The sequence below is a fragment of the Daphnia pulex genome, chromosome 7, assembly GCF_021134715.1.
Source record: "Daphnia pulex isolate KAP4 chromosome 7, ASM2113471v1".
In the NCBI taxonomy this organism is placed as follows: domain Eukaryota; kingdom Metazoa; phylum Arthropoda; class Branchiopoda; order Diplostraca; family Daphniidae; genus Daphnia; species Daphnia pulex.
In genome coordinates, this window is record NC_060023.1 from 8,068,375 (window position 1) to 8,086,764 (window position 18,390).

The 18,390-nt window shown below is 41.3% G+C and overlaps 3 protein-coding genes and 1 long non-coding RNA gene across 16 annotated transcripts in view; 2 read left to right on the top strand and 2 right to left on the bottom strand.

The window, feature by feature from the left end:
* Positions 1-3,185: 3,185 nt before the first annotated feature.
* LOC124197616 lies at positions 3,186-6,100 on the top strand. Its single transcript, XR_006876274.1, has 3 exons — positions 3,186-3,256; positions 3,517-3,749; positions 5,508-6,100. It is a non-coding gene; the product is annotated as an uncharacterized LOC124197616 (long non-coding RNA).
* On the bottom strand, positions 5,660-12,145 carry LOC124197607 (rho GTPase-activating protein 26-like). 8 transcript variants are annotated; one of them, XM_046593129.1, is made up of 19 exons: positions 11,644-12,145; positions 10,857-11,014; positions 10,709-10,780; positions 10,522-10,623; positions 10,325-10,435; positions 10,108-10,212; positions 9,944-10,018; positions 8,914-8,983; positions 8,650-8,747; positions 8,396-8,572; positions 8,163-8,265; positions 7,872-8,093; positions 7,693-7,798; positions 7,460-7,619; positions 6,985-7,391; positions 6,614-6,915; positions 6,458-6,548; positions 6,310-6,389; positions 5,660-6,238 (listed from the first exon to the last, which is right to left on the bottom strand). In XM_046593129.1, the coding sequence occupies exons 1-19, from the start codon at positions 11,795-11,797 to the stop codon at positions 6,147-6,149; spliced, it is 2,685 nt and encodes an 894-aa protein (XP_046449085.1). In that variant the 5' UTR covers positions 11,798-12,145; the 3' UTR covers positions 5,660-6,146. The 8 variants fall into 8 exon arrangements, with proteins under 8 accessions (XP_046449085.1, XP_046449079.1, XP_046449082.1 ...); XM_046593123.1 differs by having other exon boundaries at positions 6,310-6,392; positions 8,357-8,572; positions 11,644-12,141; XM_046593126.1 differs by having other exon boundaries at positions 8,357-8,572; positions 9,956-10,018; positions 11,644-12,135.
* A 64-nt stretch (positions 12,146-12,209) lies between these two features.
* On the top strand, positions 12,210-13,642 carry LOC124197613 (zinc finger protein 330 homolog). Its single transcript, XM_046593144.1, has 5 exons — positions 12,210-12,464; positions 12,523-12,693; positions 12,763-13,159; positions 13,234-13,317; positions 13,389-13,642. The coding sequence occupies exons 1-5, from the start codon at positions 12,345-12,347 to the stop codon at positions 13,586-13,588; spliced, it is 972 nt and encodes a 323-aa protein (XP_046449100.1). The 5' UTR covers positions 12,210-12,344; the 3' UTR covers positions 13,589-13,642.
* LOC124197611 (synaptotagmin-7-like) overlaps positions 13,627-18,390 on the bottom strand; it is a 43,648-nt gene continuing 38,884 nt past the window's right edge. For all 6 annotated transcript variants that reach the window (XM_046593137.1, XM_046593138.1, XM_046593139.1 and 3 more), the window contains one exon: positions 13,627-15,053. In XM_046593137.1, coding sequence (XP_046449093.1) covers positions 14,953-15,053 — 101 coding nt within the window. In that variant the 3' untranslated portion in view covers positions 13,627-14,952. The remainder of the gene's footprint in view (positions 15,054-18,390) is intronic.

An 18,390-nucleotide genomic window follows, 5' to 3' on the forward strand; every position in this document is an offset into this window, starting at 1 on the left:
AACTATATTTCCACAATGGTACGAAAATATTTCGACAACAGGTAGCTAATGTACTTCGACCTAACCTAACTTAAAACTATCTTAAACTAACTTAATCTAACCTTAAAAACTAATTGTCGAAGTACCATTAGCATACCCTGTGTCTACGTATTCTCGCACCAGTCGAAATATATAGTTGCCTTATGTCGAAGGTACATCAATTCGGTGCCGAATTAAAGTTTTGCCGGATGAAACGACCAATATCCGACCCAATTCTGAAGGAAGAAGATGAGAAAAAAGATGAAGAAGAAAAACAATAGATGAAGGTAAATAATTAAGGGGAAAAGAAAAAGAATAGAGAAAGAAAGATATGAAATCAAGAGTAGTTTTTTTTTGTTTTTTTTTGTTTTGTTTTTTTTTTTTTTTTTTTTTTTTTTAGATTTTGTGAGTTTTATGTTGTTGTTTTTTTTCTGATTTTCTGACGATTTTTTCCCATTGAAGTCCTTCGTTACACGTAATCCTCTTTTTTACTCGGCTGACGACGACGCTGCTGCCTCTCTATTTTTCTTGGCCTTTTTCCGTCTGGCTGTTTTTTTGTTTATCTTTTGCTTGCGCGTCATCAGGATAGGGTTGATCTCGCACGAAAGAGATTCTTCCACCAGGTTCTTGTCGACGACAGGATCATCCAAGTGAGTCGACTGATGTATGTCTTCAGTAGTTGCTCCTGGCAAAGTCTCTTGCTGGTGGACGGCCAAAACTTCAGCTACAATTGGTGCGTGGTCGATGGTTGGAGACGCATCAATCAAATCGGCGACACAAACGCCATCCGTTGCTGTAGGAACCAGCTCCTCTTCCTTCTGATACGATCTTTGGCCATTGATAAAATAAGCCACTTGTATTTTGTTCTCTTCTAACAAAAGACCGTCGTAGAATTTATAGGCCCGCCTCGCGTCCGATGGATGAACAAAGTCAACTATCATGCTGCCGGAGTATTGTCCTTTGTCGTCGGCAAACATGTTGTAATGCGCCACATCGCAATCAATCATTATCTCAATGTGATTGACGATTTCGGCCCCATCAACCGAAGTGGGCAAATTGCTTATAATAAGGTACTCATCGGGCACTTTCCTGCTGGTGTCAACGAAAGATGCCGCCGGTGGTGATATGACATCATCTCGGACATCATCCATGGAGTCGGATGTCGGCTGAAAAAGTCCATCGGCTGAAGTTTCATCGGTAGGTTGTGAAACTTCAACCGGTGCAGGAGGCTCCTCTTCTTTCTGGTAGAATCGTTGGCCATTGATGTAATAGGCCACTTCTGCTTGATACCAGAGCTGCAATTCTCCTTCGAAGAACATACCATCGCAGGTTTGATAGGCTCGCCTCACGTCCGATGGATGGACAAAGGCAACCGCCATGGTGCCCGTGTATTGCCCTTTGTCGTCGACAAACATGGTGTATTGCTTCACTTGGCCAATCATGAGCTGTAAGCGATTAAGAATCTCGGCCCCATGAACCGAAGGTGGCAAATTACTTAACAGAAGGTACTCGACTTCTTCCTCTGTAGATGGTTTGGGGTTGGTACCGTCGTCGAGGGTTGACTGGCAAAGTTCGTCGACTAGAGTCTCGTCGGTAGATTCAGCAGCTGAGACTTCAATCGGTGCAGCACAAATTGCCAAGTCGTTCGATGGTTGCATATTGGGTTCCTCACATCCAACATCTGGTGTTACTTGAGTGATGGTTTTTTCTGTTCTTTCAGCCAGCAGTCGAAGGACTTCCGTTTTCTTTTCGTCGGTTCCAATCAGGTTGTTGTCGCACAAATTGTCAATTTCATCTCCAGTATCTCCAGATGAAAGCAAAGAAATTGCTTCTAGAACACGGTCTTTATGTTCGATAATAAGTTTTGACTTTGTTTGGTTGTCAATTAAACGCATATTTTCCTCTTCAAGGAATAGTATTCTTGCTTCCATGGCACTTTTATTAGAGGCTGCCAACTCATCCAGTGCCTTTTCGAGCTTCCGATTGTTGTTCTCGGAGAGCGCGAGTTCAAACTTCAATTTAGCCAGTTCGACTTTCAGGATCTTATTTTCGGCAGCAACATTGCTTTTTTCTGCAAGCTTTTTTATCAAGTTGTTGTTATTTTCTTGATAGCTGTCGTTGTTGTTGGTAATTGATGGTCTGGTAGTAATGGCGGTACCCTTTCGGGATCCCAACACGTCAGGTTCAACACGAATACTCTTTTTAGTATCCACAACTGTTTGCGATCTGGTAAGTTCAGTACAATGACTGACAAAACACAATCCAATCCACATAACTAAAGTAGCGATCAAATCAATTGGGGAAATCATGATAAAGACCGATTGAAAGCTTTTTTGCAGTGAGAAATTATGAGGGAGTAAACTACTGTAGCGAGTTTAAGTATATTGTCGTTGATGGCGTCGCCTCCTTATATGCCGGCAGGGGAATCCCAGCACCTTTGCACGAGTCATTTTCCTATGTTTTTCCGAGCTTTTTAATTTAACTTCTTCTTTTTAACGTTTCATATTGAATAAAAAACATAGTTTCAGAATTAACGAATATTGTTCAATTATTTTCAAACTGAATACAATTAATTATAACCTTTTTATTTTCATTTATAATGAAGGTTTTGGTGTTTCTGGGTTATGAATCATAACTCTCATTGCATCATTGCTCATTGCATCATAACTTATGATGCAATGTTTCCGCTTTGAAAAAAAAAGCGACAGTGCGCCAACGGTGGTCAATTTGCAAACTTCAACATTTACTAACAACTGTACTTCAGCAACATCTACTTTCCCGCATGCATCCAAATTTGGAGAGAGAAATCGAGTCATTAATTTATTTCCAAAAACAAATCATTCCTTTGTAGTTCTTCACTTTTTCACGCTTTTCTCCTAAAATACCTCGCGCGGTGAAGTTGTGCTGTTGTGGTAAATTTCTACAGATTCAGCGTTGCAGACGATTTATACCACGAAGTACAGTATCGTCCAAAAAAATCCGAACGCACCTCTTTTTCAAAAGCCCAGTTTAGTGTATATTTTTTGTTTTTAGCTTTCAAGACTTCATATAATGTGTAGAATGAATTGTTTTACAAAGTTCATTTTTTAGGATTAAGAAAAAAATCTCGAAGAATTTTTAAAAAATAAAGAAAGAGACCATGGTGTTCGGATTTTTTTGGACGATACTGTACAGTCTGTTCATCGATTACATTACAACATTAGATCTGGATTACATCCCTAAATAAGGCTAAAACAAGGTAAAAATTGGTAAAACTTGGTAGTAATTTCATTTTGTATTAAGCTCGTATATAAAACGTCTTAACATCTCGCCACCATCGTAATTGTAAAGTATATCCACAAAATATTGAAAGTGTTGAATTCAAGAAGCAAGAGTTCGCTTGTGGATTGTCTATCTTTTTGTGTAACCTTATCATTTATTTATCTTAATTTATTCAATGTAAACTCGATCGTGTTTTACTTACAAGTTCTCTTTTATAAATATTATCCTTTTGTTTAGGGAAATGAAAGATCCACCATATGTGCATTTGGATCCAGCTGATTTCTTCAATTTTTTGGATAGCAATCAACTGTCAGTGGTGGAAGATATCAAAAGTCTACAAAAAGTAACGAAAGGTACACAAGGGATTGTTAACAGGGAGCCCAGTTTTCGCCTATGTGTTCCAGGTTCGCAGGAGGGTGGAGCAGTCTTCTCTAGCTTATCTCCTACAACATGAGCAACAAGATTAAACAGTAAGACTTTTGCAACTCTTGATTGCATGTAGGCCTATTCTTTCTTTTCTGGACATTAGATATTGCATTAATTATTGACTAAACTGTTTAAAGTAGCTTTCTATCTGTGTACCTGGCCTGACTGTGATAACTATGGATACATACATTCTCTGCCCTATATGGCTATATAGAATAAGGTGGGATTTATATCGATCAATTAAAATCACATCCCAACCGAATCTAAGCAGTTTGGTTGGGACTTGGAAAGAAATTTGTTGTGGTTTCCTTCAGAACTATCAGAAGGGAAATACCAGTAATACTCTCACACCATTCAAAATTTTTACTCTTGCCGTACCTCAAATTTTGATGGTTTTACGTCTATATATGTAGCTCATAATGGATTTTAATTATAATTTATTTTACGTATATTTAATGCTTGAAATAATTTCGATTTTATAAATTAATATTTAGAAAATAGTTTAATTGAGATAATATTGATAAAAATACAAGCTTTAAAAATTAGACACTATCAGCCGCCGATGGCGTCCTATCCCTACCTTAAAAGTAATTTTGACGTGATATTGTTCAATGGCAGCTCGTCTAAAGTTTCTCCATAGAGAGATTGAAATGAATACTAGTAGTACATTAATGAATACTAGTAAGCCTGACCAGCCAGCAAATGCTTGCAGTCTTACAATATAGGTATTTCTTACTCGACCCACGCGATAAAAATGCACGCGATAAAAATTGTTTAATTGCAATTACTGGTCAAATCAGGTTTGCGCAGTGGGTGGGCCAATTAGCAATTACTAATTAGAGGTAAGAAAAAAACCTATTCTTCCTCACAAAATCTCTCTTCAAAGATTCTTTAAAAAATCCTGTAGCAATTCAATTACGTAACTGTATGGTAAATGTATATTTAGAATAACCTTCATTGAAATTTTAGTTTAGTAGGTACACTGGTACACCTTCTAGCGATTCGACTTTGAAATAACTTGACTGGTTTATAGATGCTGTATGACTGCCATGACTTTTCTCTAAGCGCAGAAGACGCAATTGCGATCCCTTGCCCATTTTTTGGCAGTCATAGTTCATAGAAGATTGGTGTCCGATTCGGACATTCTGTATCGTTAAAAAAAATATGGCGACCACGATGCGGGTGCCGAACACAGTCACAACCATCCGTGCCGAAGCAAAGACACCGTGGAGCGTGTGCTGTGGTCGGGAAGAAGAAAACAGTGTCCCTCATTATAAGTCAAGTAAGAATTGTCAGATTCCAGTGAAGAGTAAAATGTCCAAGAAGAGCAAAAGTTGAAGTGGTGTGTAAATCTTTCATTTAGATCGAGAGCATAGTTTTTAGAAAGAAAATTGACAGTAATGGCAACCTAATTTAACAGGCAGAGGCGGAACCAGGGTTCAATGGCTCTGCTTCTAGTTATCTCTGTCTTGAGCAATCTGAGTTTCCCGTCCGGTAGTCGCTATGATACTCCTGTCTGATCCTCCCAAAAAACACGAAGAGTTACCTTTGTCAATTTGTAATTATTAAATTGACACTCAACTGACCTTAATTGATGTCATGGGTATAGAAAGATCTCTATACCCATGGTGATATTTTCCTACCGCGTGAATCGATGGGAGGATCTCCTTCTTCTCTTTGTCATGTTTAGGTCAATTGACTAGTTCTGAATGAGGCGTATAGTACTTACGGCAAATGGCGGCTTTTGCCAAATCGACTGTATACCTTGAGTAATAACACTAATAAGTTTGGTTTCATTGCAGTGAAAATGAAACAACTGGAAATCCCACGTCGAAGCTTTATGAAGTTAATTTTCTCTCATTTGTTCCCCAGAACAAAAATATAAATTGTTATCTTTAATGTTACAAATGATAAAAAAATATTTTGAAATAAAATTGTGATTAATGTCTCCAACTTTATTCATTAAGGGCGCGTTTATTGCTATTTAACAAGCCTGTACATAATTGTCCTTAAAATAGTCCTCTTCACACGGCTCCAGTTCTGATACACCCGAGTTTTGATCTTTCCTGCAGAGTTAACAGAACAAGCACTGCAGCAAGCATACAGACTGGCGCAGGTGAGATAACATAAGGGAAACTTCAGACATGTCCCATCTTTGGTCAACAAACGCTCAAGTGTTGTAAAACAACAACGGAAAATGTAAGGTATCACGAAGAACAATGAAATTTTGCAGAGCAAAAGAACAAATACAGTAGAATACAAGTAATCAGTTGACGGAGAGGGATAAGTGCGTCGTCGCTTGGAATGAAAAGTTGTTAGAATACGAGACAAAACAGATGGAATACAAACAACTCTACTGATGATCTCGTCGGGAGATAAAGGACGACGGATAAATTTTTACAACAAAAGAATAAGATTTCTCTGAATTGAAGCTATCCTATTTACGGCAATAACTCCACGTAATTTTCTGGAATAAGACCTGTACGCCCATTTAACACTCCCTCCAGCCAACCAGGCTCTCTGGATGGTCGTACTGCCGAAAGAAATATAAAAGTAGGATATCAATAAATTACACCGAACACAATTTCTAACCAAATTTCATACCATTGACGATGATTTGATTGGGCTCAAAAGTTAATTCCGTTTCATTTTCTCCAACGCAAGCGTACAAAGTCCGAACTCTTCTACTTTAAACAAAAGATTGCGTCATTTTAAAATAGGCTCTTTGAATGGTAAATTAAATTTAATTCACCTTAATTGGTTGGCATTGGTTTTAGTAGTATCTGATGCATCAATACTTGCAACAGATGCCGGCACCAGCTGCAATTGGGTAGAATTTAAACCTGTCGTTGCAACAGTCGAGTTTTGCATTATTTTACTGTTTTTGAGCATTTAGTTTTTAACATACCATATGGTGGCTTAGATGCTGGTGGCTGACCGTTAAACGAAACTGTTGAGGGATTAGCTAATACTGATGGAGGTATCGGCCCTATTGTGGGGAAAGAAGAGAGGGGAGGCAATGGATCTCTAGATGAGGAGCGGGACGAAGATACGGTTGAACCAGGCGCCGAGTCACTTGAACTAAGACTGGTGTTGCTGTGAGGTCGCTCTGGGGCTGAAGTGGCGGAACTCAAAGGAGGAATGACTCCTAATGGACGACCAGTAGGCCCACTAGATAATGCTCCAGCCGATCCCGGCCGTAAATTTGACCTGATAAACACACGATTTATAATTGTTTAGTCACACTTGCCTAAAAAGACAAAGGAAATCAAAATTTACCTTGATGATGTTGCAGCTCCATGCGATTGCGCTTGAACCGAAAGCGGCAATTTGTTACCAGACCATAATTCAGCCGTGGTGGGACTTGATGGATACGCTACACGTTGCTGAGGTTGTGACGGATTGCGAACTCCTGTGTTACCTACTGAGGCCATTTGACGAGAAGGACCGTCAACATAAGGAGATGAAGGCGGTGGACTGAGATGAGCTTGAGCAATAGGGGGAATTAGACTGTAGCTGGCAACAGGTTGACGATGAATCAAGGACGGGGGAGTTGGCCCTCCACCTCCACCACCAGTGTAAACCTGGGGTGGAGGCTGATACGCCGGTGGTGACGGTGGACGCATATTGACAGTTGCTGGATTTTTTATTGGTAATTCTGACGGATCCGGTTTCGTCTTGAAAATCTACATTTTAAAAAATAATATTGGTTTGAGGTCCATGCAAGATTAATATGATTCGATAGGGTTCATACCTTTTCAGAATTTTCGATCATAATCTCAACCACGACGTTGCAAAACTTTATATCCATAATTGCTGCCATAGTCTCTTCTTCCGGACGGAGCAGTGTTGGTCCAAAACACACGCCAAGATTGGAAACGGTCATCAAATTCTTGTCTGATTTTGCAGCGACACTATTATACGAGTAAAGGAATGCAAACCAATGTTAACTCAATATTAGTACACTTAAATATGAAATTCACACACTTTTTGAGATGAGTAATCATGATGTCCAGCATCTTAAAGTGATTTTCAGGCAGTCGATGAACTAAGGCATGCACATCTGCTGTTCGATGAAGACGTGATTCCTGTTCTATAAAACGGGAAAACGGAAACGTGGGAATAAGTCCCCGGTCAAGTCAAATGTTAAGATATCAGTCTCTTACTTGCAGCCGCAATAAAGGCAGTATGATAACGGAATGACATGAGCGGCTCGGGTAACTGACGCAAGTAAGTTTTAATGGCGCTAGTGATAGTCTTGTTTTCCCATTCTAATCGATCTTCCAAATTGAGTTTTTCTACTTTTCGTCGATCAAGCCCCATCGATAGTAACTTGCTGACTTTGGACGAAACGCCGACCAGTCGATACAGCCCTTGATCTTCCAAACCTACGATATAATAACAGTCATTTTTAGCATTTCTGTAAGGATAGGAAAATGAGGTTAGTGAACGCTTACCTCGATTTTCAATTTCTTTGATGCAAGTGCGAATGAATAGGAAACCAACTTCATCCAGTGTGGTTTCTTCGTGTTTGGACGATTTCCCAGGTTGAGCATAAGTCTGAAAAAATTAAATCGCCATTAAATGATTATAGCGAATGCAACAGCATAAAACATTATGGTAGTTGTTAATAGAAGGAATTGTTATTTACGGTAGGAAACGGGTTTCTGGCTGTGGGTTGGTGTGTTACCGGCTCTTTTCCATCCATTGCATCAAGCCACAACCGACGATCATCCTCTGATAGCGCCTGCAGTGTAATCACCATCACTAGACGATCTTTTGGAGTAATGTCGAAGCAGAATCTCTTTTCAATGGATTCTGACATGCGGCGTGTGCAAGACTTAATCTCCATCGTATCCGTTGTGGTCTTGTTGAAATGAGAAAAATCCAAAACGGAATTATTACATGGCCAATGACCGTGAAGGATAGAAAACAAAAACCTACAATCTTTCCAATCGTTTGTGTGTACGGTATCATGGTGAAAATGCGGTTTTCCTTAGTGTACTGGCAATAATGTTTCGACCAAGTGGTCCCAAATGCCTCTGCAGAGAAGAAAAAAAAAACCCACGATTAAAAACAGTCACACAAAATTATGTTTTTCGATAAAATCTATTATTTCATGTCCGCATTATTTAACTAACTAGCCCGTCAAAAATGCTTGAAGAAAAGTACATTAAAATAAGGAACTTGGCTCGGTGACCCACTTACTTTTCTCCATGACGTAGAGATAGCCTTGTCGTGTGTACATTTTGTTCAAACTGCCTGGGTCGCACGGCTTCTACAGATGCGGGTGTCAAAAATTAGAAAGTCAGTCGCGTCTCAGCAAATAGAAAGAACGTCCACACCAGTTCAAACATATAGGCACTCACAAAAACCCACCACCATCTCTAGAGCAGTAACAAAAGCCGCCCACTTTACACCGAGAAATTCTTTACCAAACAACCGAAGCTGGCAAATGACGAAAGCCCTCCAAAACAAATTAATCTTCTAGTTCACATCGCAACGAAAAAGGTCAAGAAACTGCGACAAAAGCAACAAAATACGCCTTGCACATATCGATGAGAAAACCAGGCAACTGCAAAGAGGCTTCTATCGCTTAATCAATCATGATTCAGAACTGGCCTAGACTACGAGTCTACTTTACGTAAATAATGGGAGAACGTAATGTGAATACTGAATAGCCATTAATCTTTTTTACACGTCTCATGACGTGACCAATTTAATATCCTGTTTGCTTTTCTGAAAAGAATAAATAAAAGAAGCAGTTTTAGAAATAACGACGAACAAGCTACTTCTTGAAGATACCATTCGAAGTTTCAAAACGGACATTGTTTACAGTGTTCAACGAATATTCAACAAGAAACAAATCCCTAGAACAATTCGAATAACGCCACGCGCACGAAAAATCCAATGGTAAAATTCTGGGACTGAGTGCACATAGCAATTTTAATCATATGCGTAGCTGTGGTCAGGAGGGGGAGGAAAGGAAATGTAAAAAACACCCATCTCCGACAGTTGGTTGATCACTTTGTCATAGGATAGGATTATTAAGTTCTAGATGGCAGTGCTCCATCATCATCATCAAAGGGTTATTACGCATTTTCCTGACCATTCGTCTCAATCTGAGTTGCCAACTGTCTGCCGACATCCTTGTAGTGAAGCGTTGGAGCTAAAATTAAATTTCATAACGCCAGAGCATGCACACAATACACACAAAAGCTGAGCAAGAAGCTATTACCGTCTTACGCACCTCCAGCATCTTGCGCATCAACGATTCTGCCTCCTCTCGTGTTGTGTTGAAGTTCTCCCGGGTCTAAAATCACCCAAAAAGAATAAAGAGTCGTTTACACGTTAAACCTGTTTGCTGTTTCTTGTTTTGCTCCACTTGAATCGTACTCTTACCTTTTGAAGGCGCACTTGCAAGTCAGTCATATAAGGTCGGAATTCCTTCGACACTTCGTATCCCTGATGATAGAAAGTTAGCCAGCCATACATGAAGCCTAGCAACTGTTTTAAATAAAAACGAAACAAGATTTTCGACAAATTATTAATAGTCTTATTTTTATAAGAAAGCTTTGTAGATGAATTAAAAAAATTTTAAAAACAAGAAAAGGTTTACCGTTTCGACGAACTCAAACTTTTTTCGTTCGTGAACTTCTTGCAGACGGTAGACGTACTCGAGGCTGGCCTGGCAAAAGTGGCGCTGCTCCATCTCCAAAATCGCATCCGCCTAACCAGATCAGATATCAACACCTCTTAAACTCTCGCCAGGAACACGTAATAATAGATGCAAAGAAGGGAGAACAAATAAGAGACCTCCTGTAAGACGGAATCCTGTTTCTTAGTCGATAGATTCAAGTGGCGCTCTTGACTCTGAACGAACTTGGCCGTCTGCTTCTCAAATTTCTTCTTTTCCTCCTGCCGAATTGAACGGGAAAAGAAAGAAAAAAATGAAATTCAATTAATCGTCACGTACAGCACACTTCATTTTCTCTTGCACCACCTTGGCACCGCCGATGTGTTCTTTCCGAAAGTTCTCCAGTGGTCCGATAAATTGATCCTTAGCTCGCTCCAACTAACGATGAGGAAAATAAGTAGTTTTTATTCGAAAACGTAAGCAGAATGCCGGAAGAAAGGCGATGAGGCATTACCATCCGATCCCGTTCATCTTCAATGGCGTTGATGAGTCGACCGAATTCTTTGAGCGACCCGGCAATGACGATCTCATCATCCGTTTGGCTGTTGCCAATACACTCGAACTGGAAGCTCATCAGACTTGTGGCGAGACTGCGCTGCGCCCGAGACAAGGCTGTTATCGTGCGATTAAGAAAGGAAAAATGGAGTTAAAAGCCAGATCATTTATAACTCTACTGTTAAAACCAATATTTGGATCGCCACATTTTATTTTTTTCCCGAAAAATCTACACCTGCAATAGCTTCACGTCCGGCCGTGCGTGGCTGACCGCATCAGTTGCGTTAGAAATACCCCCGACTAAGGCGTTTTGTGGTCAGGACTCACCGTTACGGGTCCCGAACGGACAGACGGTAACGAGAATAACGACAGGAAATTTCGGAAATAGCCCCAAGGAATCAAACAACCTGTGGTGTTGTCTCATATCAGCCCAATTCTTGAAAAACCCTACCCTGTCTCATGTAGGTACATTATTAGCCATATTTACAGAAGCTTTCACAAAACAAAAAGGAGAAAGTTGCATATCGAGTTTCAGTACACGTTTCACAAGAACCCAATCTCTGGTCAATGTCTTCCAATACCACAGATGTGCCTGGATCTACACGAAAAATGAATGGGACTGATAACTTATCCATGACTAATCTATACAGCCAGCTGCAAGGGGGTTGAAATTGATAAAACGGTAGAGTTGAGTTGAACAAAAGATCTGAGAATTGATAATACAGGAAAGAGAGGGTTGGTCTTACCTCTGGCAGCATTGACGAGGTCTTTAACTTCCTTAATTAGCACTTTAATAGCAAGACTGGTTTTCTCCAACTCTTTTTCGTGGCCTTGGAGATTTTCTCTGAAGTATGGGCTGTCTGTTAGGCACTCAGTGAACTCCAAAGGAAGAAGCCCCATTATGAGGCTAGTTGGATTTCAAAGATTGAAAGCCACAAAAATAATAAGCACTGACCAAGTTGATGACAATAACAAAAAAATTTGAAGGGACACCTGTTGCCCCAGTTAGCAACGGATCTCTCTAAACATCGTCAGGAACTCGGCGTTAATAATAGTCGTTTCCACTAAATCACCTCCAAAAGAGAATTTGCCAAAGTTGTTGATCTCGAAAAAACGAATTACTTGAATGCTAAGCTTTGTGAGCAAAATGAAATGCACATCACTGACTGTTGGAGGGGCGAAAGATGTGTTTGGCAGATGAAAACACGACTGTCTGTCGGGTGGGGCTACGCGGCGCGATCCCAACCTCTTTTCCCTCTCTCTCTGACCGCCACCAACTCGACTAGTTTTGCAGGATCCCTAAACACACCTGTCATTTTTCGTCTGCTTCCAAGTCAACAATATACTGGCAAGTGGAGTTTACTTATTTGGCGAGATCCCTTCCACTAGACATTTTCAAACAAATTCCATTTTTTGTGAATTGTATTAGCTCCTACTTTTGAACAAAATGCCAAAGAAAAAGACGGGTCAAAGAAAGAAGGCTGAAAAGCAGAAATTACGCCAGAAAGAGATCCGTTCTGGCAAAGAAATGAAACCGTTAGCTGACTGGGCATGCAACTCGAATATGGTGCGATTCATTTTTCAATTGAACACGGTTTCTTAATATCTTTTTATGTTGAGAGTAGGAATGCGATAGATGTCAACGAAAGCAGAAACTTCGCGCTTTCTGTTACTTTTGCCAGTCACTTCAACGACTTCCAATGTGTGGTCACTGCGCCAAAGTGAAATGCATGTTGAAAACTGGGGACTGTGTTATCAAGCACGGAAGTGTTTTTACGACTGGATTGGCAATGGTGGTAAGTTCGTTTAAAGCTGATGTTTTATTTCCAACAATCAACACGAGTTTTTTCTCCACATTTACAAAGGGGGCCATTTGTGATCACTGTGAGGCTTGGATCTGCCATGGTAAGAAATGCCTGAGCGTACATGGATGTTTGTGCCCCCTACAAGATGCTGTTTGTGCTGAATGCGACCGAAATGTGTGGGGTCACGGTGGAAGGATCTTTCAGTGCTCGTTCTGCTCCAATCACCTCTGTGAAGATGATCAGTTTGAGCATCAAGCTTCTTGCCAAATTCTGGAAGCCGAAACGTACAAGTGTCAGTCGTGTAATCGACACGGCCAGTACTCTTGCCTCAAATGTAAGATCTGCTACTGCGAGGATCACGTCAGACGTAAAGGTTTCAAGTACGAACGTGGCCAGCCGGTGCCCTGTCCGAAATGCGGCTTCGAGACGAACGAGACCAAAGATATGAGCATGTCAAGTAATATCATCTTTCTATCGATTCTCAAAATTTCGCGAGTCATTTGGCCGATACATTTCACATTTTTCTCGCAGCTCGGACCCACAAATATGGCAGGCAGAAACCTGCTGGAGACTACGGCGACGACGATGAAGAAGGAGATGATTACGGAGATGCAGGTAATCAATCCCACTCTGGGCTTCAATTAAAAATATCACCACATTCACAAAAAATTTTTTTTTTTTTTTAGATTATTCTGGTGGCGCTACCGGTGGTGGATCTTATTCCTACACTTACGATGACGATGATGATGACGACGACGACGACGACGATGACGACTCGTCAGATGAAGAGGATAGCGACGACTCTGGTGAAGAGGAGGAAGAAGAGGTGAAAGAAGCCGATGCTGGGAAAAAGCCCTTAGAAGTGAAAACTAAAGAAACTAAATAGATTTGGAACATACCATTCGTTAGGTCAAATAAACCATGGACGATTGATGTTGAATTTTATTTCGCCTTTCTCAGTCTCATCGATTTACATGGTATAATTTGTGTGTAGTTAGCTCTTCATCTCTTTTTTTTTCTTTTTAGGGGGAGGTTTCGGGTATGAAAGGTTATGGTTGGGTTTCTCTATACATTGAACAAGGTATACAAACACGGAGGATGGTTTTGGACACCCTGGGATAGTTCAGACACGACAGACACAGGAAAGCGTAAGATAAGATCATGGACTAAGGGCAACAAGGGCGCGGAGGGGATTTTCGCGTGGTAGAATCTACTTCACGACAGAACTTTCCAACGAGCAATAATAATATTTCACGTAAAAATCAGAAAAATTCAACAATCCAAGTGAAACCAAAGGGGAACCAAAACAAAAAGAGAGAGAGAGGCTCAACTCTCAAGGGGGGTCTAAAGAGACGAGGAACAGGGACTGGGTAGCATTTTCTTTAAATAATTTGATGTTTAATTTTTCTTTTCTTATTTAAAAAAAAAAAGGAAAAAATTTCTCCACAATCAATTAGGATAAAAGACGAAAATCAAATCTACAGTACCGCGTTGGCAACGAGTCACACACACACACACTAAATAAATTTTTTGTCATAGTGCATGTATGAGATGATTTGATAAATATACTTTGTCATTATTATGTCTTCTTTTGTCGACACATTTTTTAAAATGTTTTTGTCATATCAGCAAAACACAAATTCTCTTTCTTCCCCTTTTTTGTCAAATCAGATCATCATCGTTTCTTTTTCTTTTTTCCTTTTTTGTGTTTATGGGTATTAGTGAAGGGATCTCTTCAGCTCTACTTCCGGATTTAAAAAAAAAGACGACCATACAAAACATTGCAAATGATGTCAATTCCCCTCCCCCCGCCCTTTTATGTCGTAAGTTCCGTGAATGAAACTTGCTTCAATCAAAAAAGCTCAAGTCCAAGTTAACAAAACCGTGCGACCACATCAGAACAAAATGCGCAATCTCTTCTTTTTTTTCAAATATTCGTTTTTTGTTTGTTTTTTTTTGTTTCCTTGGGTCTTTTCAGTCTTGCGGATCGTGAACGAAGCCATTTCGATCAACAAAATAGATCGTAAGACTCTTTTGATGAGGTCGTTGAAGTAAAAAAAATAATACCAAAAAAAGGAGGAGGGGAAGTAAAGAGTGTACAGGGGTCATGGATTTTGTGTGTGTTTCCTTCTCTCTTTCTCTTCTTCTTCGATCCTTTTTTCTCTCCTAGCTTGTATATAGCAGATTCTCCGTCTTCCGTCATTTGGCTCTGTGGATGTCCTAGCTCCTTAGTTCTTCCGCTCCGTCGCATCACTCGGGTTTCAAGCGATGCCATTGGACGACAGCCTGACGTGGCTTGGTGATCATGTCCTGCCAATGTTTGGTCTCCGAGGCTCCCGTGCTGTTCTTACCTACACAAACGTGAAACAAAATTAAAAGAAAATGGGCGGAATGGATGTAAATCAAGTGACATTAATCCACACGATGAGCATGACCTTTGCCCAGTTGGGAGTTTAGTCGTAACAGCAACTACACAGAACAACAAGAGACGGACTGGACTGGGAATCACGGAGGAACACGGCAACTGTGCAAGCAGTCATTAGCGGATCAATTGCCAAGTGCGTGACGAAACGGTTGAGAGAGATGCTCGGGCTGGAAAGACACTCGCAGTTCAACTCTCTCCCGGAAAGCACGGTTCCATTACCCATCCAGGAGTGGACGAGAGGTCACAAAAGGGTGGGGGGAGTAGTAGGAGAGAGAGGAAGTAGCAGCTGGGCCCAACCCGTGATCGATTTCTCTAAGCCTTGAGAGATGAAGTTGATTGATTCACGGCCAAGCGAGCACGTACGTTTCTATCCCCCGTTGCCCGTCCCGAAACATACCTATAGACACACACGGCGCGGGTCGATCGATTCCCCCCCTGACGTTTTGATCCTTATTTTTTTTACAATGTGTGTAGTACACGTGAAATAAAATAAAAAAAGCTTTTCACTTTTTTCCTTTTTTCGAGATCAAATAAAAAGGAGGGAAAAAAACATTACGGGATTCTCCAGGTGCCTATAGCAGATCCGACCTTTTTTGCCCGAGCGAGAGTGTTGAATTGATCCTGTTCCGCCAGGATCGATTCGCCTGATGAGGAGAAGGCAGCAGCAGCAGATGAAAAGATGAAGACAAACAGATTGAAATAGAAAGCAGCTTTCATAGAAGAAGAAAAACGGGTCAAAACAGATAAGGAGCTCAAAAAAGAAAGAAATAAATCAGATCGGATTCGATGTGATGATTCATCAACTTGGTTTGCTCTCTCTCTCTCTCCTTTTATTCTCCGGCCATGTATAGGTTATTAAGGGGGGAAAATCCGACGGAAGAAAATAGACAAAGGAAACTTTTTTTTTTCCAGCTCTCACTCTTATCCGCTTCATTAATTCGCTACACATTTGAAAACGATGACGTCGCACAGCCGGTAGAGACGGCATCAATGCGCATGGACACACGAAAATGTCTATCTCTTCACTTTTTTTAGATGGAAAACCGGACTGTTTTCCAGCACGCACAGAGAGAGAAAGACAGGCTCTCGTCGGCCACAATCTGTGGAATTCCTTCAACTCTACGAGAGAGGTCCAAAGGACGCATTCCACTCGAGGAATCTGTTCCAATATATATCAGCTGTTGATTGGAAAATGCCTTGTGTACACATCAGACGGTTCCCCAGAAACAATTCAACCCACATTTAGCCTTTTGGGAGGGGAACACAACCTAGTCATTGGACCATTGGTAAAAATCAAGAGAAATCGTGGCTTTCCTCTCAGGTGACGGGATATTGGAAAGTCCAGTTTCTATCCCTGGACATTTTCTCCTGATTTTATTTCATCTCCTTAATCAAAAGTGCTCCTACAAGTTGAAAAACTTGTTTTTTAGTCGCATTACATAATCAGTCAATATCAAAACGACATTTCCCAGTAAGTGAACAAATTTCTTTCAGGTTCTTTTTTTTATCTTTCCAGAATTCCGTGAATTCAGTTCATCCGGTTTTATATCATTTCGCTCCGCTCGCCCTCGGGGGCACTGGGAGTCGGGAATCGAATTTTGTTTACGATAATGAGGTGTCCAATGTTTCGTCGACCTTATAGACGCGGGAGTTGACGTGACTCCTTAATAATAAAAAAAAAGAGGATCGTTTAAGTTGGAGTCGACGGCGAGGAAGCTGGAAGCTGCGCTCAGCCATTCAATTAGAACTGTGCCAAGCTATTTGAAAATTGAAATTCTTTCGAATCTCAAAAGACCCGCCCGTCTTCTTCTTTTGATGTGAGTCATAACATTATTTGAACGTTCTAACCTCCCAGCCGACAAAATGCGTACCGCAACCAAGGCACGTTCGCTGCCTATCTGGCGTCCATTAGACCCTCCGCTTGATTGGATGATGGATAACGATTTGCCATTGCAACTTTTCATCCGCCAAGAGGGAGAAAAGACGTACGGTACAAACGGTTCGTTGGCATAATATAAGGCCGCGAATCAAAGAAAAAAGACGCGGGCCAATTCAAAGTCGACACTGCGCAAGTCCTTGCGAATCTTCCAACGGTCAAAACTTCCAACGGAACTCGAAAAAAGTTAAAGGGGGAACCGGAAGGAAGTCAGGAACAAAGTGGGCAGGAGCCGGCCCTATAGTCTATTGACTCTATTCAAAAGAGACTTTTTTTCCCGTCCTCCTAATGGATGCCACATACGACCAAGACTGTGTGTACATATAAAAGACCATCCCATTTCTTTAGAACTTTTTCTTTTCTTTGATGGCGATGAAAATGGCTAAATGGACGGGGGGCATTCAAAAACAGTTGGGAGCATTTCCTTCTCTATCGTGATGGGTTCCTGGCCGGGCAACGCTCAAAGTGGTCGGCAGAGACGGACCATCAGCCGTCCAATCAAGTGTGTGTGGGCTGTTGCTTCACGCAGCGAATCGGCGCTGGCTCGGGAGTTCAGCTCCTTTTTATATATCGCTCTCCTCAAGCCTCCGGCCGCTGCTATGGTTTTCCATTCTTATATCATCCGCAATCTACCGTAGACGGGCAACAACCAGGTCGCCCATTCTGACGCAAATGAAGTTAACTCATTCGAGTCGAGTGATATGGAGGGAAAAAACTCATGGCAATCAACTTGAGCCGCTCCCGCAGGAAAAAAGAAGATGAAGATGACGGTCGTCACGGGGGTCTGCCAACTTAACGAAGCGTGAGCCGATGGCAAGAGAAACTGTCGGCTGGATAGCTGGGCGGCGGTGGTGGCAGCACCGTCTGATGAGATTACGTGTGCGGGCGGCGGCCCGACTGGACCGTCTTCGACATTCGCTCTACTCCGTCCGTCCACCGAGTCTTTATCACCCGATTCCATCCGTCATTGTCTTGGCGCACGGAAGCCGGCCCGGCGGATGGGGGGATACACGCAGAGCTGGAAAGCAGTTCCTCAATGAAGAAAAAAAAGAAGATCGATGGATGGAAAATAATAAAAATAAAAATAATTCCTGGGAAAATACAAATCAGGAATATCAACCGACTCGTGACAGGATCGACTCCAGCCCGTGACATCTTTTTAGTAGCCCCCCATCATCTGCGTATATTTATGACGTTTCATGTCGCTGAACTTTGATGTGAGACAGCCACCGGACTGGCTGCTGGATGCTGGCGGATGCCGAATGAACGATCTCGCTCTCCTATTGAAAATAAAAACTAGACAAGACAGGCTCACAAAAGGGCCGTC

Excerpts from the sequence above, each read along its gene's own strand:
- LOC124197607 (XM_046593123.1), bottom strand. The coding sequence starts at position 11,797 with ATGGGGCTTCTTCCTTTGGAGTTCACTGAGTGCCTAACAGACAGCCCA. Across the intron at positions 10,624-10,708 it reads AACACATCGGCGGTGCCAAG|GAGGAAAAGAAGAAATTTGA; the intron begins GTGGTGCAAGAG and ends TCAATTCGGCAG. Across the intron at positions 8,573-8,649 it reads CACAAACGATTGGAAAGATT|ACCACAACGGATACGATGGA; the intron begins GTAGGTTTTTGT and ends CATTTCAACAAG.
- LOC124197613 (XM_046593144.1), top strand. The coding sequence starts at position 12,345 with ATGCCAAAGAAAAAGACGGGTCAAAGAAAGAAGGCTGAAAAGCAGAAA. Across the intron at positions 12,465-12,522 it reads GGGCATGCAACTCGAATATG|GAATGCGATAGATGTCAACG; the intron begins GTGCGATTCATT and ends TGTTGAGAGTAG. Across the intron at positions 12,694-12,762 it reads CGACTGGATTGGCAATGGTG|GGGGCCATTTGTGATCACTG; the intron begins GTAAGTTCGTTT and ends ACATTTACAAAG.